The sequence below is a fragment of the Clupea harengus genome, chromosome 16 (assembly GCF_900700415.2).
Source record: "Clupea harengus chromosome 16, Ch_v2.0.2, whole genome shotgun sequence".
Classification (NCBI taxonomy): Eukaryota; Metazoa; Chordata; class Actinopteri; order Clupeiformes; family Clupeidae; genus Clupea; species Clupea harengus.
The window spans coordinates 4,338,428-4,364,904 of record NC_045167.1 but is presented as its reverse complement, the minus strand read 5'-3'; the positions used below and the strand labels follow the sequence as shown (position 1 = coordinate 4,364,904).

Sequence of the window (26,477 nt, the reverse complement as noted above, 5' to 3'; positions counted from 1 at the left end):
CATTAAAATTACTCGCTCTGGCACGGAAACGATGCCACTCGTGAGTCGTTTGCACCCTTATGCGCAGTACCACCAGGTGATTGAATTCACAGCTTCGATGTGCAGTAAGACTGTGTCTGATTGGTTGCACCTCTGTGCTTCTGTATTGGGGGAGTTTAGGTCTCTGGAAAGGTAAGAAGGGAATGGTAGCCCCAGCATGCGAGACACATCCACGTCCTAACACTTAAGGCGACCACAGGCTGTGTTTGATTTCCCATCCGTGGCGTGACTGCCACAGCGCCTGGATAGTAGCGGTCTCCGGAGTGGATCTGGCTCTGATCCGGCAGGAGGTCGCACCGGATCAGGGCAGAATCCCTTCCAGGGTCCACTAGTATCTGGGCAGAGAATTACACTACCCAGCAAACAGCACAGAAAGCACCTCTCCTGACCTGCATTCCCCAGCTCCTAGTCTTCTTTTGGATCCAGTTTCAGTTTCAGTTTGGTTTGATTATGTTGCATATGGTTTGGCTTTGCATTGTGTTTGCTCCTTCTCCTATGAGCCTCTAATGACTTGAATAAAGATCTGTATGTATGAGAGTCTCGTTGCCCCGAGTGACCAGAATAAACAATAATCTAACAGCACTCTATACTCAATAAGTTATGATGTGTTTTTTTGCTCGCAAGTCTTGGCTTTGTGTCCCTGACACCAGTAATACCAGGCATTTCTTACGCCGCTCCTTGCATTTTGACCTCTGACCCCCGGCCACTTTAAGCATGCTATGGCAGCAGAACGCATACAGTATGTGCGCATATGATCCGGCCCTGAGTGAAGGGCTTAAGAAAAGGCACGCCATTTTGGACAGCTAAGCTGGGTGGTATGATTCAACATTAATGTGCTCCTTGTTTAACAGATGTCCTGTCTTTTGTTCTCTCCTCTTTATTCACTCTCTGGATATTCTCTATATTTCTCCTTATTTCTTCATTTTTTCCTTCCCTCTTCTTTCTTCCTTTCTTCCTTTCTTTCAACGTTCATCTCTCATTTTCTTTATCGCTTTCTCTATCATTTGATTATACTCAATCTTGTGTCTCTTTCTTTCTTTCTTTCTTTCTATTGTACTTACTCACCTTCACTCTCTCCCTCTCCCATCCTTCACTCCTCTTCCTTACCTCTCTTCCCTCTCTCTCTCTCCCTCCCTCTCTCCCTCAGTGACACGGAGGACCACAAGCCTCTGAAGGGCAGCCGGACTCCGTCCAATGGAACGCTGAAAAAGGAAGACAGCGACGACAGCCTGGTGGACTACGGCGAGGGCGGCGACGGTCAGTTCAACGAGGACGGCTCCTTCATCGGCCAGTACAGCGGCAAGAAGGAGAAGGACACGGCCGAGGGCAACGAGAGCTCCGAGGCGCCCTCACCCGTTAACGCTATGAATTCATTCGTGTGAGAGCGCCAGGAAACGCCACCGGACTCTCTCTGGAGACCACGCGAATACACACACACACACAGAAACATATATATATATATACATACATACATACATATATATATGTGTATATATATATATGCTCATTTAACATGGCCGAGATTGGAGAATTGGAAAATATCTTCTCTCTCTTATACACACACAGACACACACACACACACACACACACACACACACACACAAACACACACACACAAACGCATACACCCCTTCATCTTTGCCAGGCAGTCCCATCACCCTTCTACGTCATGAACTCTTTTGTGTGACACATTTAGAGAGAGACATGGCACCTCATCTTTTTCATACATAGACACACACACAAACCCATACTCACACACACGCACACACATCTTCATCTCTGCCAAGCTGTCGCATCACACTGTGAACTCCCCCCCCCCCCCATCACACACACATCTCACATGCCTAAGCTCACTTTGCCAAACGCAAACCAGTAAACAAACCCATAGGCCACCCACAGTGATGTGGAGAAAAGAGAGAGAACGAGAGAGGCAGGATAACAAACTGTGATGTCGAGCTGGATGGACTATCTGGCTGGGTATGCTCATCCCAGGGATATTTGTTTTATCTTTTAACAAACATATAAATATATAGATGAGAATATATATGAGATATTAATATATATATATATATGTATTTACATATATATATATATATATATATATGAGCTATATTTTCCACCCCATGAACCATTAGCAGTCGAATAGCATCATGCTAACACATTTCACCATCCCATAGCTTCTGAGGCAGTGTTTCCCCCACACACAGTTGAGCATTCAGAGGTAGCAATGTGTTTAAACGTGCTGAAACCTCCCTGCAGGTTTTGTACTTGACTGTCTCACGCCGCACATCTGCAAATACAGGTTATGCTGTTCTGCGTTTCATCATTAACAACAACAACAACAGTAACCTATTGATACTAAAAAGTATTATATTATGTATTAATCAAAGGAAAAAGAAAAATGACACAGATGTCTTTGTGGACATTGTTGTAAAAAATGTGACTCGATGTAAAAGCTATGACGAATATTAATATTATTATGTCTTATTTTGCAAGACAAAGAGCTGTCTGTGTATATCTCTAATGTAATTTTCAGAAGACAAATCTATTGGCAGGACATCAGGGATAGGAGGCAGCGCTTTCTGAACCGGCACCGGCCCTGGTCTGGCCCACACCGGGGGGCCCAATCTGGTCTAGTCAGCTACACAGTGAGATCAGATAGCTCAGCGCTTACTCCCTGAAGACAGTGCTATATTCAGCACACACACACACATACACACACACCCCCCCCCCACACACACACACACACACACACACACACACAGTCACTATTACACAGAAAGACACACTCCCTTCTGGAATCAGGAAACTATATGACACCCATGAATTCTTTTTTCTCACAAATGTAGCCTTGATGGATTTTCCTAAATCTATTTTGAGTTAGGTGCAGTTTTTTTTGTTGTGTTATGTGTTCTGTTTTGTTTTTCAGCTTGCTGTTACTTTGTAAATGTTTCTGTATATTGGTCTCAGATATGGACTTCCTGCTGCGCTCCTCAAGCACTGGAAACCCAGGCAGGCAGGAGCTGATTCTGTACCAGATCAGATCTGGGGTGCGTTCAAAATAGCAAACATAGGCAAACGTTCAAACAGTTTTTCGTTTGCTTTCAGTTCACTGCGAACATGTGCGGACACACACAAACAGCCTGAGGAGGTCGTTATCGGCGTACAAACATGTAGGCTTGACTAAGGATCACTGAATAAATCGAACGATTCAGAATGTTTACACAAAAACATTCAAATTCAAGTTCAAAAGAAAATGTGATCGCTTCGAACGTTCGCCTCTGTTTTTCGAATTTGAACACACCAATGGATTTGGCCCTGATCTGGCCTGTATGGGTTCCATACTCAGCTGCACTTTGGGAAGAGAGGAAGTGGATTTGAGATTCTCTTCGCAAGCAGCAGTCGTCATGGTTTCCTCTGGTCGAGTGTGGTTCATGAGAGTCCTCTCCTTAACATACTCTTACACTCAAACACACACATACACATGCAGACTCACGATAATCCATAACCCGCCATCTCTCACACACCTCTCTCTCTCACACAGACACACACACACACACACACACACACATGAATTCCCCTAGCCTAACCAATTGTGCTCCATAAGAGAGAGAGAAAAGAAAGAAAGAGAGAGAGAAAAAGAAATGAAACATGCATACACATCACAAATGTGTTTAGAAGCAGTCTCTTACTGTAGGGGCCTTCCAGGCCTCACTGCATGGTAACTAGTGCCTTTGTAGAGAACAGCGTTCTGCGTTCAATCATTTAGACACCCCCTTCTCCCTTGTCTCACTTCCCCTTGTGCTCATCCACTCAATCACACACACACACATATACACACACACACACACACACACACACAGACAAAAACAATAGCAAGGAGAGATTCACCAATGTCCAAAAAATGAAAGGGGATTCACCACATTCACCGAGATTCTTCTTCACCAATCCAGCCTGCAGGCAGAACTGAGCATGCTCTCATCTCAAGCCCTCATTGGCCGCATTACGCAGAGGGGGAGGGGCTGCTTCTCTTCTACCAAGCAGCTGCAACTACTGCCAATCTGACAAGGTTAACTGCCATTGGACCCAGCCACAAGATGGCGCTATAAAAAACAGGCTACAGGGGACTGCAGCGGGTGCTAAAACTGGTGATATTATAAATAAATGACGGAAAATAAAGAGTACGAGTACAGGGGGTGGGGTGGTGGGGGGGGCTGTATGAAACTGTGGAATGTCGATAAAACAAAACTAGCAGTTACCTATAGGTTAGGGTTAGACAAACTCAGTGTAAACAATAATGTAGGTTGTTTCCTTTGTCCACATATAGCCATGCTTTTCTTTCGGTTTTGGACCATGGTGATGCATGTTTATGAGTATTGCAAGCTTTGGGGTGTAGCAGTGTAGCAGTGAAGAGAAGCACCCTGTACTCACCTCCTTACCAAGCCTACACAGATACGATTGATTGGAGCGTGTTAGTGTGTGTCTGTGTTAACGGTATGTTGATGCAAGAATGAAGAATATATGTGATGTGTGTGTGTGTGTGTGTGCGCGCAAGTGTGCGTAGGTTTTTCAAGATGACTGTATGTGTGTTCAGTGGGGTTGCACTCTCTTTAGCGAAGCCCCCAGATTTTTCTTGATTTGGCTTGTCATGACTTGCATCAAGTTTTTTCGTTTTCGTTCGTCCTTTTAGTTTTGAATTGTCTGGCTTTTTACGTGTAGATATTCTGTTGCTTTGTCAATATAACCTGATTAATTTAAGACGCAAGGCCACACCAGAAAGAGAGAGAGAGAGAGATAGAGAGAGAAAGAAAGACAACTTGAGAAAGCTTAATCTGCTACTAAATGTGGTAATAAAAAAAGTTGAAATACTTTAAATGCAAATTTTGAGTGTTTGTTTTATACCACTGTGCGTCTAAGTCACTGCTGTAGCATCCCAACCATATACAGGTCCAAATGCCTATGGGGACCCGAGTTCAATCCAACTTGCCGTCATTTCCTGATCCCACTCCCATCTCTGTCTCCCACTCATTTCCTGCCAGTCTCTACTGTCCTGTCTGAATAACGGCAAAAAGCCCCAAAATAAAACAAAAAAACAAAAAAAACACATCCGACCCAGACCCGGCAAAACTCCAGCGCAGGTATGATCCGGCTCCACTTCCTGAGCCAGAACCTCTCTGATTGCTGAGTGCATAGTGTTGTAGAAGAACCTCCTAAACTGGACTCACTTCACCCTTTGTTTATTTGCTGTGAACACTGTTTTATATTGTACGGGAGGACAAACGGAAAAGAAACTTGACAAACTTGTTCACAATTTCTTTTCTTCTGCTCATTCTTTTTGAGGGGTCCACGGGGAGTGGGGGGGGGGGGGGGGGGGGGGGTGTTATCAGTAAGCTTCTCTCGTCACTTGTTCTCTGTTTGTCTCTGAGGGGTCATGCACTTCTTTGTGTTCCGAAAAATAAAAAAATTAAAAAGCCTAAAGAACCTTCACACAAGACCCGAGAAAACATGCAGACCCTAACAGACTATTGGACATTGCGTCATAATGGTACCGCAAATTCCTTTGAAAAAGCCTGTTTTTCGTTTCTTTTTCTTTTTTTCTATCTTTTTTTTGTGAATGGTGTTCAATGGTAGGATATAATATATGATATGATATGATATGATACAAACATTCTGGTGAAAATGGTGAAGCTACCTGAAGCTAAGCATGAAAGGCTGTCAAATGGTTTACTCTATGATATTATTGCAAAATATTTTGTATTTTAAATGATAAAAAAATAAATAAATGTTGGTTTCAGGATTTCACAACCAACTTATTCCTGCTCCTTTGTGCATTGATTGCAGCAGTGTCCTCGTAGCCTTTGGGGAGTAAGTATAAGGGACTTCTGATTAGCACATCGACGGGACTTGTTTTTGTTCTTTGACACACTGATAATGGGAACTATATTCTGTGATGTGCACATCCCAGAGGAAGGGGAATTCATTGTATCATCTTTATTATAATATTGGTGACTTCAAAACATTTTCCAAACTGTGTGTCCCAGGGGCATAGCAAGAGAATGAAACCCTGAAAGATCCAGTGGTCCCAACATGCTGGAGCTCAACTAGCAGTTGTGGATAAAGGCCTTGGGGGGGGGGAGGGACCCAATTTCTAGTTATATCCCTGGTGTGCTGGCTACATTCCTGAAATGTGTGTGAAATAAACATGTGAAACATCACTAATGTTAAGAGGAATGGAGAGAGATGATCCACCCCCCTCACTGCCTCCCTCAGTGATGTCACTCATGCCACTGTGCATGCTGAAACTGCTGGCTGTTCATGGGAGAAAGACAGCTTCACACTAGAACAACTTCTGAAAAACAGGCATCAGGAACACTCTTCGTCACTCAATAGTCTATCTCTCTCTCTCTCTCTCTCTCACACACACACACATACACATAGAGACACACAACCGCGTCCTCATGCCCAGGGGATTAAACTTTTTTTTACCCTATAATTCCCCTCTGCTGGGGTCTGTCAGTGGGCCTCTTATCCTTCTCCCTGAGCCACATCTGATTCGACATTAAGTGACTGATGTGTGCAGCTTAGCCACATGCTGCTGTAACACTGTCTTATGGCGCCACCTAGTGGACCAAATTGACTTTGCTGTTTTTTTCCCACCCCCTCTCCTCCATCTCCTTCCCCCTCTAAAGATTAATCTCTCATGTGGATTTGGAGAAGAGATTTGTGTGTGTGTGTGTGTGTGTGTGTGTGTGTGTGTGTGTGTGTGTGTGTGTGTGTGTGTGTGTGTGTGTGTGCGTGCGTGCATGACCTCATCAATCTGATGTTTTTACATTATTCAACTGGTCACACCTGAGCTGAATCCTACATACTTACAGACAAACACACATTCTCTCCCTCTGTCAGTCTCTCTGTGTTGATGTGTTTTGGTATGTGTATGTCTATCACAGCTCTTGACGAGGCAACTTACACTAAGGGGATCTGGCAGTTTTAGTTTATTTAATGATCGAAAAAGTCTAAAGATATCAATAGCTGTGTTTGCCATCTGACGCAAAAAGTAGATTTTGAAAAGGGATTGAGTTTTGAATGCAGTGTGTAATTCTGTCCACTGTTGTGTCTGACAGTGCATGGTATGATGCGAATCTCAGCTTTCTAAAGACACAGATCATATTGCGGACATTTTAGTTGCGCCCCTAGTACATAAAACGTGTTCAATTATTGAGAGATCAGATACATGATGTAAGTATTCTTATATCTCTCTGGCAGTTTTCAGTACTCCTCAGTGCACTGAATTGGGGTGAAATGGTTGTTCAGGATTCCTTAACCTCCAGATCCCTCTGCTCAGCGAGGCGTAGATCGTCTCCCGGGAGACCAGCTCCGAGAGCCACAGAGCATCCCTGGAGTGGATGAGCTGGGCCACCTCATTTCTGCTCCCTCTGGCCAGACTGAGGCTGTCTTTGCAGATTAAGACATCTAGACCAATGAAAAGTGAGTTAGATAGATAGGTAGATAAATAAATACTTTATTAATCCCGTGGGGAAATTCTGGAAGTTGAGGGCATTTGGGAGCAAAATCAATAATCAAGTTAAAAATACTTGCAACCCTTGCCCGTGTTTGTGTGTTAATTTGCAAACAATAATAGAGTGCTGACTTTCTGAACGTGATGCGCAAGAGTGATGCCCGGAAATAAATAAATCTAGCAAGAGTGAACGTCAATGACCTCTGAACCAGCCTGGTTGCAACGGTAAGAAGAAAGGTGCGCGGTACCGCTGTGTTTAAAGCTGAAACCTTTATTAATTTCATTAATATCATGTATTAGAAAGTCACTCAGGATATTCCACTCTAGCCTTCTGCTCTTTAGCCTTTATTTAACCTCGAACTACTACTAATGTTTCAACTTCTTTCAATCTTTTCCCTTCGTGTATTTTTATCTACCATTTGAAGTAGCTGTAAACTCGTAAATTCCATTGTTGTGATAGGCTACAAGACGAAGATCTGGAAGTCCATTTGTGACTTTAAACGGTAACGTTAGGATATTTGGGTGACTCCTAACGGCATTTCTCAGCGCGAGCGACTACTGGCTTAAATGCAAACCGATGCTCTGGTACCCGCGTGTAGTGCAGCGATGGCATCTGCTTCATCCAATAGTCTTCCTGCCTCCGCTCTCCTCCGACGATGCCATTCATTCGCTCTCCTCCAATAGAAAGGTGCAGCCGGGCCGGCGGATCCTCGGGCTTGGTTGTGGAACTATGCGGTTCTGACCCAGGTGTTTTTTTTGTGGAAGTGTTGTCAGGATTTTAATCGTTATTTCCAGGTAAGACTAAGACATGTTATACCTTTCAAAACCCGCTTCTTGAGCGATTGTTAAGAATCCGAATGCTACTTTTTTCCAAAGTGGATTCGGAGTTTGTCCTTTCACCGCACCGTCCGAAAGAGGAGTACCGGAGCTTTCCCTGGGTACCGCAATGCAGAGCAGTGAATTATTGGATAATCTTATGTCGGTAACGGAGTTGCTTGGTCATGGCTGATGTCACATAGACAGGTTACTCTGGGTCAATTTGGAGACGCATGTGCACATTTTGGAACATACAGCTGCTTCCGCGCGTTACAAAAAGCATAATGATGCCGTTTTGGGTCGACATGCATCGGTCGATTTTAGACAACATAGAACATTTACCTTTTAGCGCATTCTTTAAAAAAAATAAAAAAAAAAAAAATACTTTAACATGTAACACGCCCATCTATGTCAATGTCATTTGGCTGCGCAAGGTGAGCTGGACGGTTTTGCCATATTCGCAGTGGGTGGGACAAGTTCTTTTGAGGTGACTTCGTAGCCATTCCTAACGAATAAGACACATGGCACGAGCTGCACCACTGGGTGCACATGCTGTGTGACATTAAACATGGAAGGCAGTTGCTCATTGCAACTTTGTACTGCTGTAAAACGCCTAGTAATGGGATAGCCTCGTTACGGTTTTGCAGCAGTTCTATTTGTCGCAATGTAATGTGAGTGAATGCGCTGTTGCTTAGGCAGACAGATTTTCAATGATATGTGTGTGCTTTTTGTACATTCTCCACAACCTCCACACACACACACACATGCGTTCTCTTCGTCACACACACACTAAGCTCTCTCTCTCACATACACGCTATTTCACACACACACACACACACACACACACACACACACACACACACACACACACATGCTGTCAGTCAGCTTAAAATGAAACACTGACCTAAATCTTCTGCCAATGGTCAAAGGGGAAGCCACATCCCCCTGGCTGGAACGAGATTACTGGCGACGCTGCTGCTTCACACACACACACACACACACACACACACACACACACACACACACATGCACACACATGCTGTTTCACACACACCCAGATGATTGATCACAGAAAATATGGGACAAAATTCTCCAGGCTGCATCTGTTCATCTTCAGCCAGAGATGAAGATGCACAAGCAAGCAACTTGGCATCTTGTACTGTGTGCATTACGATTGCCCCCTACTTCCTGGTTGTATGGTAACTAAGTAACCAAGAACTTAGCCACACCCAGCCCAGTCAGTGATTATCCAACAGCTACCCTTCTGGCTAAGGTGCATCAATTGATTGATTGTGTCTGACTGACAGAGTCCAGTCAATTTTAGTTGTAGAATCAGTTGAAATGGGATTAAATGAACATTAAGTTGACATTGGAATCTGTTCAAGATTCTTGTTATGATATTGAACAAGCAGGGAATCTCTTGCACCCCACGGTGACTTTGCCATCTGGGATATTTTCATGGGTTCTGGGAAAAGGAAGCAGTTTGTGGTTCTCTTGGAGTGTTGATGTCAGTAAACTGACCTTACACGGCTGCTGTCTTTGCGATAACAAACTGCAGTATGCAGGTGTGTGTGTGTGTGTTTGTGTGTGTGTGTGTGTGTGTGTGTGTGTGTGTGTGTGTGTGTGTGTGTGTGTGTGTGTGTGTGTGTGTGCTCATTAATACCATCAGCATTAGTTGGGCGATACTGCTGATGTTTTTTGGATGGAGGCTCTGAGACTGCATGCTTGCTCAGGTCTGTGGCTATGGGGAAGCTGAGCTAAGTACACAGTCAGCCGACTGGAGCCTGAGGTGTACAGCTACTGCAGGGCTGAGTAGCCCACCCATAACTATGACTAAGGGGCACCACATGGTCTGTGTCTCTCTCTGTCTCTCTGTCTCTCGTCTCTCTGTCTCTCGTCTCTCTCTCTCTCTCTCTCTCTCTCTAGCCCTCTCTCCATCCCTCATTCTCCATCTCTATATGTTTCTCTGTAGCAGGGTTGGATTTCCCTTTAAGTCATGTTTCTCATGCATGTGTGAGGGGGCAGGGGGTGTGACATGAGTTTGCCTTCTGCGCTAGGGACCCCTGAAGTTCAGAGAGTTCAGAGTTATTTACCCCTCTCTCCATCCCCCTCTCTCAATCTCTTGATATCTCTCTCTACGTAATGGCTAATGGGTCGGGTAGAAAAGAGTGATGAGAAGCTATATGACTATGGGGCGGCACACAAATTGATGGTGAAATGTAGTGTAGTAGTAGACATGGACTGTGTGTGTGTCTGTCTCTCTGTCTCTTGCGCTCTCTCACTCAGTCTGTATCTGTTCCCCTCCTCTCTCTTAAGGCCGATATATGCTTCCACGACTGCGTTACTGTGTGGCCACGCAGTTGCTTCGACGGACTTGTGAACATTTATAGTTCTCCGTCGGGTGGTAGGTGTCGCAAAAAGCAATTTTAAAAAAAAGATGGCGGACCAAACTCAGTTGATGGTCGTATTTGTACAAGTTGTTTGTTTTACTTTTTTTGGTTAGATTTTTTTAAAGTTACAGAGAAATAGGAACTGCAATGTAAAAACCCCGTTATTGTAACTGAGAAATACGTCTGAGGGGATTTGCGAGGTGTCTGAGCCAGCTATCTAATGTAAGCATGCTACTGCCCACAAGGTAAACAGCGATGGGTTGGACCAGTCACAGCCCTGCGGCTTGCGTCGCCTTGTCGGATAGTTAACAAATTTGGGAGATGCACGCAAGCACGCAAGAGGTGCTCGGAGGGGGTTCACAACGACGCGAGGGGCTCTTGCGTGTCTTGCGTGCTTGCGTGTCTGCGTAAAAGGCCGACCATAAATGAAGTTTTAGTGTTGTCTTTTTCTCTCTGTGTGTCTCTCCATCTGTCTACCTGTTCCTCACTAGTCTCCATGGCTGTCTCTTTCTCTCCATCCCTCTCTATCTCTCCATCCCTCTCTATCTCTCCATCCCTCTGTCTCTATCTCTCTGTCTCTATTTCTCTATCTCTCCATCCCTCTGTCTCTTTCTCTCCATCCCTCTGTCTCTTTCTCTCCATCCCTCTGTCTCTATCTCTCTGTCTCTATTTCTCTATCTCTCCATCCTTCTGTCTCTATCTCTCCATCCCTCTGTCTCTATCTCTCTGTCTCTATTTCTCTATCTCTCCATCCTTCTGTCTCTTTCTCTCCATCCTTCTGTCTCTATCTCTCCATCCCTCTGTCTCTATCTCTCCATCCCTCTCTATCTCTCCATCCCTCTGTCTCTTTCTCTCCATCCCTCTCTATCTCTCCATCCCTCTGTCTCTTTCTCTCCATCCCTCTGTCTCTTTCTGTTCATCCCTCTGTCTCTTTCTCTCCATCCCTCTCTATCTCTCCATCCCTCTGTCTCTTTCTCTCCATCCCTCTCTATCTCTCCATCCCTCTGTCTCTTTCTCTCCATCCCTCTCTTTCTCTCCATCCCTCTGTCTCTATCTCTCCATCCCTCTGTCTCTATCTCTCTGTCTCTATTTCTCTATCTCTCCATCCTTCTGTCTCTATTTCTCCATCCCCCTGTCTCTATTTCTCTATCTCTCCATCCCTCTGTCTCTTTCTCTCCATCCCTCTGTCTCTTTCTCTCCATCCCTCTGTCTCTTTCTCTCCATCCCTCTGTCTCTTTCTGTTCATCCCTCTCTTTCTCTCCATCTCTCTGTCTCTATCTCTCCATCCCTCTGTCTCTATCTCTCCATCTCTCTGTCTCTATCTCTCCATCCCTCTGTCTCTTTCTCTCCATCCCTCTCTCTCTTTAATTAGTAATGCTGAGTGGACGGAAGGGAGGGGTAGTGTGGGTAATGGCTGCTCACACGCATACATCTATTATTCCATCTATTATTCCATCTATTATCATCTCTCCTTTTGTGTCTGCAGAAGCAGCAGACGATCTAAGGAAAGACATAGACATGCATGCTCATGGACTCACACGCTCTCTCTCTCTCTCTCTCTCTGTCTTTCTCTCTCTCTCTCTCTCTCTCTCTCTCTCTCTTTCTGTCTCACTCCCTCTCTCTCTCTCTATCTCTCTCTCTCTCTGTCTTTCTGTCTCCTCTCTCTCTCTCTCTCTCTCTCTCTCTGTCTTTCTGTCTCATTCCCTCTCTCTCTCTCTCTCTCTCTATCTCTCTCTCTCTGTCTTTCTGTCTCCTCTCTCTCTCTCTCTCTCTCTCTCTGTCTTTCTGTCTCATTCCCTCTCTCTCTCTCTCTCTGTCTCTTTCTCTATCTCTCTCTCTGTCTTTCTGTCTCCTTCTCTCTCTCTCTCTAACTCTGTCTTTCTGTCTCATTCTCTCTCTCTCTCTCTCTCTCTCTCTCTCACACACACACACTCATAGTCACACAGTGGAGTGTTAGATGATGTGAGGGAAGCAGAGAGTGCAGTTCTATTGCCCACGTAGGCGTCTCAGGATCATCATGGCTGTAGGCTGATGTGCTGCACTACTCCTCCTGACTCTGAGTGTGTGTGTGTGTGTGTGTGTGTGTGTGTGTGTGTGTGTGTGTGTGTGTGTGTGTGTGTGTGTGTGTGTGTGTGTGTGTGTGTGTGTGTGAGAGAGAAGCGTCTCAGGATCATCGTGGCTGATATGCTGCACTACTCCTCCTAAAAAGCCTACAGAGACTGCAAAACCTCTCTCTGCCCTCTGACAGTATGCATTCTTGTGTGTGTGTGTGTGTGTGTGTGTGTGTGTGTGTGGGTGGGTGGGTGTGTGTGTGTGCATGTGTGTTTGTCAGTGCATGTGTGTGTGTGGGTGGGTGTGTGTGTGTGTGTGTGTGTCCTCTCCCATGTGCTTCGGCTGCATGTGCAATCACGTGTGAGAAAACCACAGGATGCCGGTGCTGCAGTGCTCTCTCTCTCTCTCTTCCTCTCTCTCTCTCCCTCCCTCTCTCTCTTCTCTCTCTCTCTCTCAGTGTACACTGTTGAAGGCACAAATACACACGAATGTGCACACACTCACGTATGCACACAGACATCTTTCCTGCATGACCATATATGGCATAGTGCTGAGTCAGAGTGCTAAATGATTGATGTGGCAGGTCTGTGCATGGAGACTCCATGTTGCACACACTACAAACTGAGCACACGGCTAGCCAGCACCTCTGGAACAGATCCAAAAGGTAAAAGGAAAAGCAGTATTTAGCAGACGCTTTTATCCAAAGCATAATAAGCATTATACATAGACATCCTGCAGTGGCCAGGAAATGAAGGCGGGTTGATCACTTAGAACTGTACCACCAACACCACCATCACAGGGAGGATGTCTGTGTGTGTGTGTGTGTGTGTGTGTGTGTGTGTGTGTGTGTGTGTGTGTGTGTGTGTGTGTGTGTGTGTGTGTGTGTGTGTCTGTCTGTGTGTCTATCTGTCTGTCTCTCCATCCCTCTTTCTCAATCTCAGTGTGTCTCTTTCTGCTCTATGGCTAACAGGCTGGGCTGTAATTCTAATATACTGTATATGTGTTATTATCTGTTTTAATGTAACATGTATGTGTTGTAATTCTAATATGTGCCGTGATATGTTGTAATGTAACATGTATTCGTTGTACTTCTAATGGTTGTACGGATCTAGCCCGTATCTGGGCGGGACTTGAGCTGGATCTGATTCTGATCCGTCCCAGATCCGAGTCTCCATCTGGGAATAGCTGCAATGCCAGATCCTGCTCTCAACCACTGTCCGAGACTTTCCCACCACCACAGCACTAAGGCAGAGGTCATATGTGTGTGTGTGTGTGTGTGTGTGTGTGTGTGTGTGTGTGTGTGTGTGTGTGTGTGTGTGTGCATGTGTGCATGTGCCTGCATGTGAGCGTGTGTGTATGTCTGAGACTTTATGTGTGTTTGCGTCTATGCATGTGTATGTGTGTGTAAGAGTGTGCGTGTTGTTTTGTCTGTGTCTGTGTACACATGTCTATGTGTGTGCATGTGTCTGAGTGTGTGTGTGTGTGTGTGTGTGTGTGTGTGTGTGTGTGTGGATTTGAGATGGATTTGAGAGAGTAGTAAGACAAATTGATTGAAAGCATTCACCTCCACACCCCTCCAGCCCAGTAGAGACTGCTAACCTCTCTGTTGTGTTGGGGGGGTTGGGGGCTTTGGCCACGCTGGACTTGCAGCTGATTGCATTACACACACCATGCCAGGATGAGGATGAAGTAGGCTCACACATTCTGATCTGATCAGAAAGCAGGATGCCACAGGATTTGTGGAGCCTTGTTGTGGTTATGGGATAAATATGGGAAAAGGTCGTGTGAGTTGGGGGTTGGCGGGTTGGAGAGTGTAAATCCTCAGTCGCTCTGAAGGATAGAGGAAGGACAATGAGGATGACCACTCCTATAGTGTTAGTGGAATATATTCACTTTGTCTTTAATTTATCAATCAATCAATCAATCAATCAATTCAATTTTATATAGCGCTTCTCTATATACCCGAAGTCGCTTTACAGAGTCCAGAGTCCAGTAGTCATACACACACAGTCATACCGGTGGTGGTAAGCTACCTCAGTAGCCACAGCTGCCCTGGGGCAGACTGACAGAAGCGTGGCTGCCAATCAGCGCCAACGGCCCCTCCGACCACCACCAACATTCATTCATATTCACACAATGCAATGCATGTCTTTATGATGTACATTTATGACCACATGTACTATCTTATCCCCTCCTCTCTCTCTGTCACAGACATGATCCGACATTTAATTCACTTTCTATCTTTCTTTGTTTCTTTCATGGTAACGTCCACTCACATACACTCATACACACACATACACACACACACAGATCATTATTAATATTTGTATCTGTCTCTCTTAAAGGCACACACACAGACTTTTTGTGACTTCCTCTCTCTGTCACACCCTTTTCTCTTATTATTTCTCTGTGTCTCTTTCTCTCAGAAGTCCTTCATGTTTGATACCTGGTCAACATAGCCCTACCTGAGCTGTCCACCGACAGAGCATCACCATGGCGACCCTAGCTGTGCAGCTATGTGGTGTGTCCTTGCTCCTCTCTTTGGCCGGTGAGTGAGGGACGTTCCGTGGATGTTGTTTTCGTGAGCTGCTGTATGTGTGTGTGTGTGTGTGTGTGTGTCTGTATGAGAGAGAATGAGAAAGATTTTTGACTGTACATTTCTCTGTGTGTATAAAACTATCGTACAGGGCTGTGACGGTATGGATTTGTTTTTTTTTACCACGGGATAAAGCAACGTATTCCCGAGGTTTGGGATCTTTAGAAAGTAAACAAAAAGTCACTAACGTGGATTACCAGGCAAGTATCATGTTGGCAGGCAATTTTGATTTGGGATTTCTTCCTAGCTCCAACTCGATTCGACAATTCGAAACCGAAAATAAAACACCTACAAAACGTATTATGTGTATGGTGAGGAGTTATACGCTAGTGTTTTCTGACAATGTTAAATAATAGCTAATGGTGGTGCTACGAAAGACCAGCGACTCTACACACGTTTAAAGACGTATGCAACGCAGCAGGAAAACCACGAGGAAAACAAATCCATCCATTTTTTGGTTAATGGACTGTCCCTCCCACTCGCGCGCGAAGCTATAGTGAGAACTGAAAAGTTTGAGAAGGGTCGCCATCCTTTGAAGCCAGACCCTCTTGAAAGGTTTTGTTTCTCAAGAAGCACTTGAACACAGGATGGAAGACATTCAATGATGATAACAATAATAATAAACAATAATAGTTGTGTTTATGTTTTATTTTTTTTTATGAAAATTGCGGTGATGACGGTAATGAGCCCAACTCCGCAGTAGGCATCATATGACCGTGGTATTGCTTTATTGCGGTTACCGTCACAGCCCTACTACTGAATATAATATATAGAAAATAGAATACTATATATAATAGAAAATACAAGTTAAGTTTGCCTGTATCATATATATAGTAAATGGAATAATATGTGCATTACATTAAAACACACACACATGCAATAAATGAGCATATTGTTTTTCTAAACTGAGCAGCCAAACTGCCTTCATTTTACAGGTGCTTACAGGATGCCATGGGAGCCTCGAATCTTTGCTGGTAGGTTCATTTGATATGGATAGACTTGACGAGAAATGGCGTAGAATTCCCAGATGGATCTGTTTTGATTGACTGTCACATTATGAAAAACAATCTTTTGTTGTTCTCTCAGAGCTACCATGTCAGATATGTCACACTATATCTGCATCATGATTTGATGAATGAAAACAGACATTTTTTTTAAAGATTTGTATGATGGTGCATGACAGTAATCTATGCTATGTGCCATGCTGTGTCATCACTTAACAAGTTCCACTTCCAGAATATTAATGTTGTTTTCAATTGAAGTATTGGGTTTATCCTCATTGAGACGAAGGCCATGGGCTCCCCTCTCCTCTATAGTACATTTAATCTCATTGTAGTAGTATTGCTACATCACTCTCTTAGTACCCCACCCCGTTTACTGTTATCTCCTTGTATGGACAATATTAGATCTGGGTCATTGAAGAAAAAGAAAAATGATAGTACATTTTGAACTTGTTTTCCCCACTGATATATTGTACACTGTGTTATTATACTGTACCAGAATAACTAGAATTTGACTGTGTCATGATACGGAAACAAAATAACATTTGACTGCACTGTTGTGACATCATTCTCTTAATACACCACCCCCTACTGTTATCGCCTTGTATATTGTAATATGGTTCATTTTATTGAACACACAATTTATTCTTTAAATGTGGGACTTTTGTCCCCTACAGAAATATGACATTATTATATTCTGGGACATGTTATTTACCCAGACCACCATTGAATGTGACTGTAATTATTATTTTCCCTGTTAATATGTTGTACTGTGGGTCATGGTATTTAGCCGATATAACATTTGAACGTGCCTGTGACGCTTTCGCTGTTTTCATCCTGGGCCAGATGAGGCCACGGGTTACGGCCCTGTGTTTGAGGAGGAGCCTCAGGACCTGGTCTACGCCGAGGACAACCCTGACAACAGGATCTCCATGAACTGCAGGGTGCGCGCCAACCCCCCAGCCGCCATAAGGTACCAGGAGGACGACAGGCGGCTGCTCCCGCTAGGACAGCGGCTTATGTCTGTAATCCCTTCACAGTGCAGCCTCAGGCTCTCTCACTGCCTCTCCTTAGCTGCCATCTTACACTTGACCACCACATTCTTCGTCTTAAAGTAACACCATACAACAATTTGACGCTTTTTGAGGTATTTGAGGTACCAAATTCATTTTGATAGCATATGGTCATGTGAAGGACAGATAAACACTGAGGATGAGGATATCAGTAGATGTGTGTGTGTGACTGTGCTCTCCTGCAGGTGTGTGAGGATATCAGTAGATGTGTGTGTGGATATCAGTAGATGTGTGTGTGTGACTGTGCTCTCCTGCAGGTGTGTGTGGATATCAGTAGATGTGTGTTTGTGTAACTGTGCTCTCCTGCAGGTGTGTGAGAATATCAGTAGATGTGTGTGTGTAACTGTGCTCTCCTGCAGGTGTGTGTGGATATCAGTAGATGTGTGTGTGTGTGTGTGGATATCAGTAGATGTGTGTGTGTGTAACTGTGCTCTCCTGCAGGTGTGTGTGGATATCAGTAGATGTGTGTGTGTGTGGATATCAGTAGATGTGTGTGTGAAGATATCAGTAAATGTGTGTTTGTGTAACTGTGCTCTCCTGCAGGTGTGTGTGGATATCAGTAGATGTCTGTGTGTGTGGATATCAGTAGATGTGTGTGTGAAGATATCAGTAGATGTGTGTGTGTGACTGTGCTCTCCTGCAGGTGTGTGTGAATATCAGTAGATGTGTGTGTGTAACTGTGCTCTCCTGCAGGTGTGTGAGAATATCCTTAGATGTAAGTGTGTGTAACTGTGCTCTGCTCTACTGCAGGTGTGTGTGGATATCAGTAGATGTGTGTGTGTGTGTGGATATCAGTAGATGTGTGTGTGAAGATATCAGTAAATGTGTGTTTGTGTAACTGTGCTCTCCTGCAGGTGTGTGTGGATATCAGTAGATGTGTGTGTGTGTTTGTAACTATGCTCTCCTGCAGGTGTGTGAGGATATCAGTAGATGTGTGTGTGTGTGGATATCAGTAGATGTGTGTGTGTGAGGATATCAGTAGATGTGTGTGTGGATATCAGTAGATGTGTGTGTGTGTGTGTGACTGTGCTCTCCTGCAGGTGTGTGAGGATATCAGTAGATGTGTGTGGATATCAGTAGATGTGTGTGTGTGTGTGGATATCAGTAGATGTGTGTGTGTAACTGCTCTCCTGCAGGTGTGTGTGGATATCAGTAGATGTGTGTGTGTAACTGCTCTCCTGCAGGTGTGTGTGGATATCAGTAGATGTGTGTGTGTAACTGCTCTCCTGCAGGTGTGTGTGGATATCAGTAGATGTGTGTGTGGATGACGCTTTTTGAGGTATTTAAGGTACCATCCTCAGATTCATATTGATAGCATATGGTCATGTGAAGGACAGATAAACACTGAGGATGAGGATATCAGTAGATGTGTGTGTGTGAAGATATCAGTAGATGTGTGTGTGGATATCAGTAGATGTGTGTGTGTGTGTGTAACTGTGCTCTCCTGCAGGTGTGTGAGGATATCCTTAGATGTAAGTGTGTGTAACTGTGCTCTGCTCTACTGCAGGTGTGTGAGGATATCAGTAGATGTGTGTGTGTAACTGTGCTCTCCTGCAGGTGTGTGTGGATATCAGTAGATGTGTGTGTGTGAAGATATCAGTAGATGTGTGTGAAGATATCAGTAGATGTGTGTGTGTGACTGTGCTCTCCTGCAGGTGTGTGAGAATATCAGTAGATGTGTGTGTGTAACTGTGCTCTCCTGCAGGTGTGTGTGGATATCAGTAGATGTGTGTGTGTGAAGATATCAGTAGATGTGTGTGAAGATATCAGTAGATGTGTGTGTGTGACTGTGCTCTCCTGCAGGTGTGTGAGAATATCAGTAGATGTGTGTGTGTAACTGTGCTCTCCTGCAGGTGTGTGTGGATATCAGTAGATGTGTGTGTGTGAAGATATCAGTAGATGTGTGTGTGTGTGTGTAACTGTGCTCTCCTGCAGGTGTGTGAGGATATCATTAGATGTAAGTGTGTGTAACTGTGCTCTGCTCTACTGCAGGTGTGTGTGGATATCAGTAGATGTGTGTGTGTGAAGATATCTGTAGATGTATGTGTGTGTAACTGTGCTCTCCTGCAGGTGTGTGTGGATATCAGTAGATGTGTGTGTGTGAAGATATCAGTAGATGTGTGTGTGTGTGTGGATATCAGTAGATGTGTGTGTGGATATCAGTAGATGTGTGTGAAGATATCAGTAGATGTGTGTGTGTGTAACTGTGCTCTCCTGCAGGTGTGTGAGGATATCAGTAGATGTGTGTGTGTAACTGTGCTCTCCTGCAGGTGTGTGTGGATATCAGTAGATGTGTGTGTGTGTAACTGTGCTCTCCTGCAGGTGTGTGAGGATATCAGTAGATGTGTGTGTGTAACTGTGCTCTCCTGAAGGTGTGTGTGGATATCAGTAGATGTGTGTGTGTGTGGATATCAGTAGATGTGTGTGTGTGTGTAACTGTGCTCTCCTGCAGGTGTGTGAAGATATCAGTAGATGTGTGTGTGTGTAACTGTGCTCTCCTGCAGGTGTGTGTGGATATCAGTAGATGTGTGTGTGTGTGTGTAACTGTGCTCTCCTGCAGGTGTGTGTGGATATCAGTAGATGTGTGTGTGTGAAGATATCAGTAGATGTGTGTGTGTGGATATCAGTAGATGTGTGTGTGTGAGGATATCAGTAGATGTTTGTCTGAAGATATCAGTAGATGTGTGTGTGTGTAACTGTGCTCTCCTGCAGGTGTGTGTGGATATCAGTAGATGTGTGTGTGTGTGTAACTGTGCTCTCCTGCAGGTGGTGGCTCAATAACTGGGAGGTGAAAATGCTGGAGCAGCCGGATGAATACTACAGCCTGGTGGGGGGCAACCTGGTGATCACCAACCCCAACAAGAACAAGCACACGGGCAAGTACGTGTGCGTGGCCAACAACATCTACGGAACCATCATTAGCAAAGAGGCCACCGTCAAGTTCGGATGTGAGTCAGGCTTCGTTTCTTTCTCTCTTTCTTTCTTTCTTGCTCCTCTGCTTGCTAGCTTCTTGAATTTCTTTCACATTTACATTTAGTCATTTAGCAGACGCTTTTATCCAAAGCGACTTACATATGTGTGACTTACAATGTATACACATTTTACATTTACACTGATGGCACACTGCACATCAGGAGCAATTAGGGGTTCAGTGTCTTGCTCAAGGACGCTTCGACAGGGAATCGAACTAGCAACCTTCTGATTACTAAACGACTTCTCTACCTCCTGTACCACTGTCGCCCTTTCATGCTTACCTCTTTCCTTTCTTTACTCTTGCCTCATGTCTTAATTCCTTCCATGTTTTATTTCTTTCTTTTCTTTCTTTCTTTCGTCTCACTGTATTTGGTTACTTTTTATCTCTTTCTTTTTTGTCCTTTACTACTTGTTCTTCTCATCTCGTCTCCTCCTCTCCCTGTTTTGCAGACCTGGATAATTTCCCCCCAGAGGAGAGGGAGCCGGTGCTCGTGAAGGAGGGTCAGGGGGTGGTGCTGCTCTGTGATCCACCCAACCGCGACCCCAGTGAGTTACATTACTCCTCATATACAGTATGATATTAGTGTATGTCATTATAATATTATTATATTGCAGTATACTATAATCCCATAATTATAATAAAAACATTTGTGTCAAAAAATTGCACTCAATACATAGTAAGGACAAGGAGAACATTTAGTATTAAAAACAAAAACAAAAATGTCATGCTTCACAAGTGAAGAGGTTTGAATATTTTTTGAATTCACTATATTTTATATAACAGTTGTTTATATAGCAGTTGTTAGTGATATATTAGTGAAGCGTTAAAACTTGACCTATGACCCATCCCACTCTGTTCCTAGACGATGTTAAATTTCACTGGCTGTTCAACGATTACCCCAACTTCATCGACATGGACAGGCGGCGCTTCATCTCCCAGACCACAGGGAACCTGTACATCGCCATGGTGGAGGCCCAGGACGTGGGCAACTACTCCTGCTTCGTCTCCAGCCCCAAGATCGGCAAGAGCGTCTTCAGCAAGCCCATCCCCCTCGTCCCCCAGCCACAGGAGAGTACGTGATACTTATCATCTCATCTTCTCTCATCTCATCTTCTCATCTACTTTTCATCCCATCTACTTCTCATTTCATCTCCTCATCTACTTCTCATCTCATCTTCTCATCTACTTCTCATCTACTTTTCATCTCATCTACTTCTCATTTCATCTCCTCATCTACTTCACATCTCATCTTCCACAGTACACTGATTGTGCCGTCTTCGGTATGTGTGCTCTAAATACGCTGACAGCCAGCTAAACTCTTCCTAAGATCAAGACTCTGGAGACAGTTCCAAAGTCCACAGGTTTATTGACGATAGAAAGTGTAAAACTGAAATGTACAAAAGACATAGGCGAATCAATGCTAACATAAACATAAACATACAGTTCTGATAAAATAAACATATATTGTTTCTGATAATGACATTAAGACGGCAAACACATACCAGCGATGCTTTGTTAGGCATGAGATGTATTCAGGGTAGCTATAGTTAACACGAAATGACAGTTAGAGCTCAGATTTATAAAATGACAGCGTGAAATGAGAACACATCAAGAAGTGCACGAGCCATAACTGAAACATCCTAGACCCATGAAATACCAACTTATTGTCAAGTATCTTTTCCCGAAACTCCCAACCAGACACATTGTAACAAAACACTGATGTATACTCAAATTGCATCTATCTACTGAACTGATGCTATCTATACTTTTTTATTTGTACTAGATAACCACACTGCTTATATCTAGCTATACTGACTATCCAAACAGGTTCTGTTCATACCTCTTTTATCTCTTAAGTCTGCACATCTTCACTTCTATATAATTTCTGTCTGTGCTGCCACATCTACTGCTATTACTTCAGTAGCTAACTAACTAACTGCAATCAACATCTATATCTTAGGCAGATGAAACCTAATGGGGTGGTGATTTTCTATCCTAATTGTTACACTGAAGCGTTTTGCTGTTTTTCTTTCTCTTCCGTCTTTCTCACCAGGCCCTGCTAAGAAGTATGCTGCTGACATCAAAGTGAAGTTCCCTAAAACGTATGCCCTGCTTGCCAAAAACATCACGCTGGAGTGCTTTGCTCTGGGAAAGTAAGTCTTCAATGCAAGGATAGGAGACAAGACAAGCCTGTGGTTGCATCTAGGTTGCACACTTGCTTGTTTGACCAGTATTTCATTGGTAGGAATGATGTCTCTGTGAACTTAATATAAAAGCCTAGACAATCAGAGATTAGTGCACACAATCCGTTAGCGTTTCCCCTAAAGCCTTAAACAGTGGGGACACCTCCTCGGTGGAATAGCAGTAATCCTGTCAGAGAGATATTTACACGTCCAAGTGCTGGGTTATTTTGGGATATTTGAACAGACATATCGGCCAGTTGCTGTGCTATTTTAGGTGTTGTATGAACCTCAAACTCAAACGTACATAAACAATTGTACTTAGTATAATACTTACAGTAAAGCCTAAAACAGTAGAATATCAGTAACAGCCATCATGCAGGTGTCATAGATAAAGGTGTCAAATCTAAAAATAAATCTAAAAATAATAATAAAAAAAGAGATATATATACACACACACATATATATATAAACATATCTACTGTCCAAGTCTACTTTAACTCTTTTATTTCAATTGGACTTGTTCCACATTTCAGTCCCATTCCACACATTCGCTGGAGGAAGCTGGATGCGGACCTGCCGCCCAACTACGAGGTGACGATGAACGGGGCCCTGCTGCACTTGATCAACGTGCAGTATGAGGACGAGGGCAGCTACGAGTGCGAGGCCCTCAATGTCAAGGGCAAAGACTGGCACAGGCAGTGGCTCTACGTGGAAGGTACATGATTTATAGGAGTCAACCAACCAGACAGGCTGTAGAATGTCACAGATAGGCTGTAGAATGGCACAGATAGGCTGTAGAAGGGCACAGATAGGCTGTAGAATCACACAGATGGGCCGTAGAATGGCACAGATAGGCTGTAGAATGGCACAGATAGGCCGTAGAATGGCACATATAGGCTGTAGAATGATACTCACATATCTTTTTTTTTTTAAGATTTATTTTTGGGCTTTTAATCGATAGTCTTAGTGAAGAGTGGGACAGGAAATGAGAGGGAGAAGAGGCGGGGAGTGGACAGGAGAAATGACATCAGGCCGGAATTGAACCTGTGTCCTCCATGGGTATCAAGCCCGAATGTGGTCGGGGCTACTGGTTGCGCCACAGTGCCCCCTATATTCACATATCTTTGATAGGGTACTGTGGTGTTGTACAGTTGCTTCTTTCTGATGATGTCACGTCTCTTCACAATGATGTCATGTCTGCTTCCCAGGACCCCCCGAGTGGGCCTCCCACATCAACAACACAGAGAAAGATGTGGGCAGTGAACACACCATGAGGTGCGCTGGCATGGGCAAACCCTGGCCATGGATACGCTGGCTCAAGGATGGCTACTCGGTATGGTCACTCATCTCTCTCTGAGTGTATGCAGATGTGTGTGTAGAATCTGTGTTTCGCTAGATGGAAGCAATTGTGTGTATGTGTGTCTCTGTGTGTGTTATCTGTGTGTGTGTGTATGTGTGTTATGTAAGTGTGTGTGTGTGTGTGTGTGTGTGTGTGTATGTGTGTTATGTAAGTGTGTGTGTGTGTGTGTGTGTGTGTGTGTGTGTGTGTTTGCCCGTGTGTGTGTGTGTGTGTGTGTGTGTGTGTGTCTGCTGTGTGCATGCCTCTATGTGCGTATAGTAATAACCATGGCTTGAAACGAGGCTCATGAGGTGATATTCACACACTCCTCTCCTGCTCCTGCCTCAGTATGGGAAAGGGGAGCTGCAGTTCTCCAGCCTCACGTTCGCTGACTCTGGCATGTACCAGTGTGTGGCTGAGAACCCGTGGGGAACCATCTACGCCAACGCTGAACTCAGAGTTATTTGTAAGTCACAAATATTTGGTTCCAGTCAGACCTTAACTGGCATACTGTAGCTACATGTCCTTTAGTTCCTCCTTATTGTTAATACTTATGCTCAGGGAATACCTGTAGTATGTAGGTGTGTGTAAGTCCCAAATAGTTGGTTCCCGTAAGGACCACAACAGCACATAAACGAAGGCAACACAAAGACATATAGCCATGTTTCCTTTAGTATGGGTATACCTGTGTCATGGTTTTCATAAACAACGGCATACAAAGCAGTGCAATGTTGTTTTGCAGCTTAAAACATGGATAACTATGCATGGTTGTGTATGTTGTAGATATACATAATGTATGTTTGAAACATTTACCACTGAATGTCGACTTTATAGATAGATAGATAAATAGATGGAGAGATAGATAGATAGAGAGATAGATTATCGATTCTAAAAGAAATTTAGGAATTGTCATAGAGGTAGAGATTTAGTTTCAGGAAAAAACTTGGAAGTGCTGGCTAATGTTGTGTTGTTCTCTGTGACGTTCCCAGCCTGCGCTCCGACCTTTGAGTACAACCCTGTAAGGAAACAGCTCCTGGGGGCGAGGAACGGCCGCGTGGTCATCGAGTGCAAACCCCGAGCGGCGCCACGACCCAAGTTCACCTGGCTGAAAGGGAAGGAGAAGCTCGCCAACTCTACAAGGTCCGTTAGTCAGATCAGTGGCTGCAGTCTGCACCTCACAACCCCAAGGGAACTACACTACACTACTCTGTTCCGATGCATTGCACGGCTGACCCTCTAAAATACACTGAATTGTGCATGGATCTTAATGTTCATATCTATACATTTATAAATAAACTTACATTTCGATTTACAGAAAAATAAAAAAAACGGAAATTAATTTTTCATCCCTCAACACCAAAACTACTCCAGGGATCACCCCCTAGTCTGTCTGTTTTCCTATCATGTTTGAGTAACAGATAACATTTAGGTCAGAGGTCAAAGTTGAAAGGTTAAAGGAAGTGTTAACCTTCTCCCCAATCAGGTATTCAGTGTGGATAGAAGGCAATCTGGAGATCTTCAATGCGACGAATGAGGACGAGGGGGTGTACACCTGCTTTGCCGAGAATGACCGAGGGAAAGCCAACAGCACGGGCACTCTCACCATCACTGGTTAGTCACACCCTTGAATTCTTTATTTGACACCGCCAATCACATTCCCAACATAAGGGATTCAAATATTTTCAGAGATAATAAACAGTCTTTGACACTTAAATTAGAGGAAACATGGCCCACACCACACAACAAGGCTATGTTTTCATCATCCTGTTGGTCTTTCCCTTTTCCCCTCTGCCTCATCTCCGCACAAGATGCCACTCGGATCATCGTGGCCCCCTCCGACGTGGACATCCTGGTGGGGGACAGCACCTTGCTGCCCTGCACAGCCTCCTACGACCCCTCCCTGGACCTGACCTTCATCTGGGAGGTGGACTCCCTCCTCATCGACTTCGCCACGCAGGGGAAGCACTTTGAGCTGCTGCTGGTGAGGAAACACTTCCATGCCTGTCAATCAAACGAGCACGGCTTAAACTCACTTTGCCTCCAGTCAAATGTGATACGGGCATAGTGCTGACTGTTTCTGTCTAATGTATTGAGTTGTCTAATGTATTGAGTTATCTAAAGTATTGAGTTATCTAACGTATGAACTTGCCAGGAACACGTCCAATTAATCATATTTAGCAATGCACTGCCTATTTTTCCATTACAAACTAACCGTGTGTGTGTGTGTGTGTGTGTGTGTGTGTGTGTGTGTGTGCTAATGCTTTCAGGATCGGGAGAACAGTGGTGACCTGCTGATAAAGGATGCTCTAGCAAAACACTCAGGCCGATACTCCTGTACTGCCCAGACCGTAGTGGACAATATCACAGTGATAGCTGATGTCCTAGTCAAAGGTACACACACACACGCACGCACACACGCACACACACACACACACACACACACACACGCAACACACACACACACACACACCCACCACACACAACACACACACACACAC

At 44.3% G+C, this 26,477-nt stretch overlaps 2 protein-coding genes across 13 annotated transcripts in view; both read left to right on the top strand.

The window, feature by feature from the left end:
• nrcama (neuronal cell adhesion molecule a) overlaps window positions 1-2,540 on the top strand; it is an 84,943-nt gene extending 82,403 nt beyond the window's left edge. For all 12 annotated transcript variants that reach the window (XM_031582347.2, XM_031582359.2, XM_031582348.2 and 9 more), the window contains one exon: window positions 1,187-2,540. In XM_031582347.2, the coding sequence (XP_031438207.1) occupies window positions 1,187-1,421 (235 nt within the window). In that variant the 3' untranslated portion in view covers window positions 1,422-2,540. The remainder of the gene's footprint in view (window positions 1-1,186) is intronic.
• A 5,348-nt stretch (window positions 2,541-7,888) lies between these two features.
• The window catches only part of cntn1b (contactin 1b), a 24,212-nt gene continuing 5,623 nt past the window's right edge, over window positions 7,889-26,477 (top strand). The window contains 15 exon segments of the mRNA XM_031583342.2: window positions 7,889-8,350; window positions 15,240-15,361; window positions 16,345-16,383; window positions 17,257-17,383; window positions 20,250-20,431; window positions 20,907-21,002; window positions 21,320-21,529; window positions 22,511-22,610; window positions 23,174-23,355; window positions 23,849-23,973; window positions 24,328-24,445; window positions 24,969-25,119; window positions 25,463-25,590; window positions 25,788-25,960; window positions 26,247-26,370. Of these exon segments, the coding sequence (XP_031439202.1) occupies window positions 15,307-15,361; window positions 16,345-16,383; window positions 17,257-17,383; window positions 20,250-20,431; window positions 20,907-21,002; window positions 21,320-21,529; window positions 22,511-22,610; window positions 23,174-23,355; window positions 23,849-23,973; window positions 24,328-24,445; window positions 24,969-25,119; window positions 25,463-25,590; window positions 25,788-25,960; window positions 26,247-26,370 (1,810 nt within the window). The 5' untranslated portion in view covers window positions 7,889-8,350; window positions 15,240-15,306.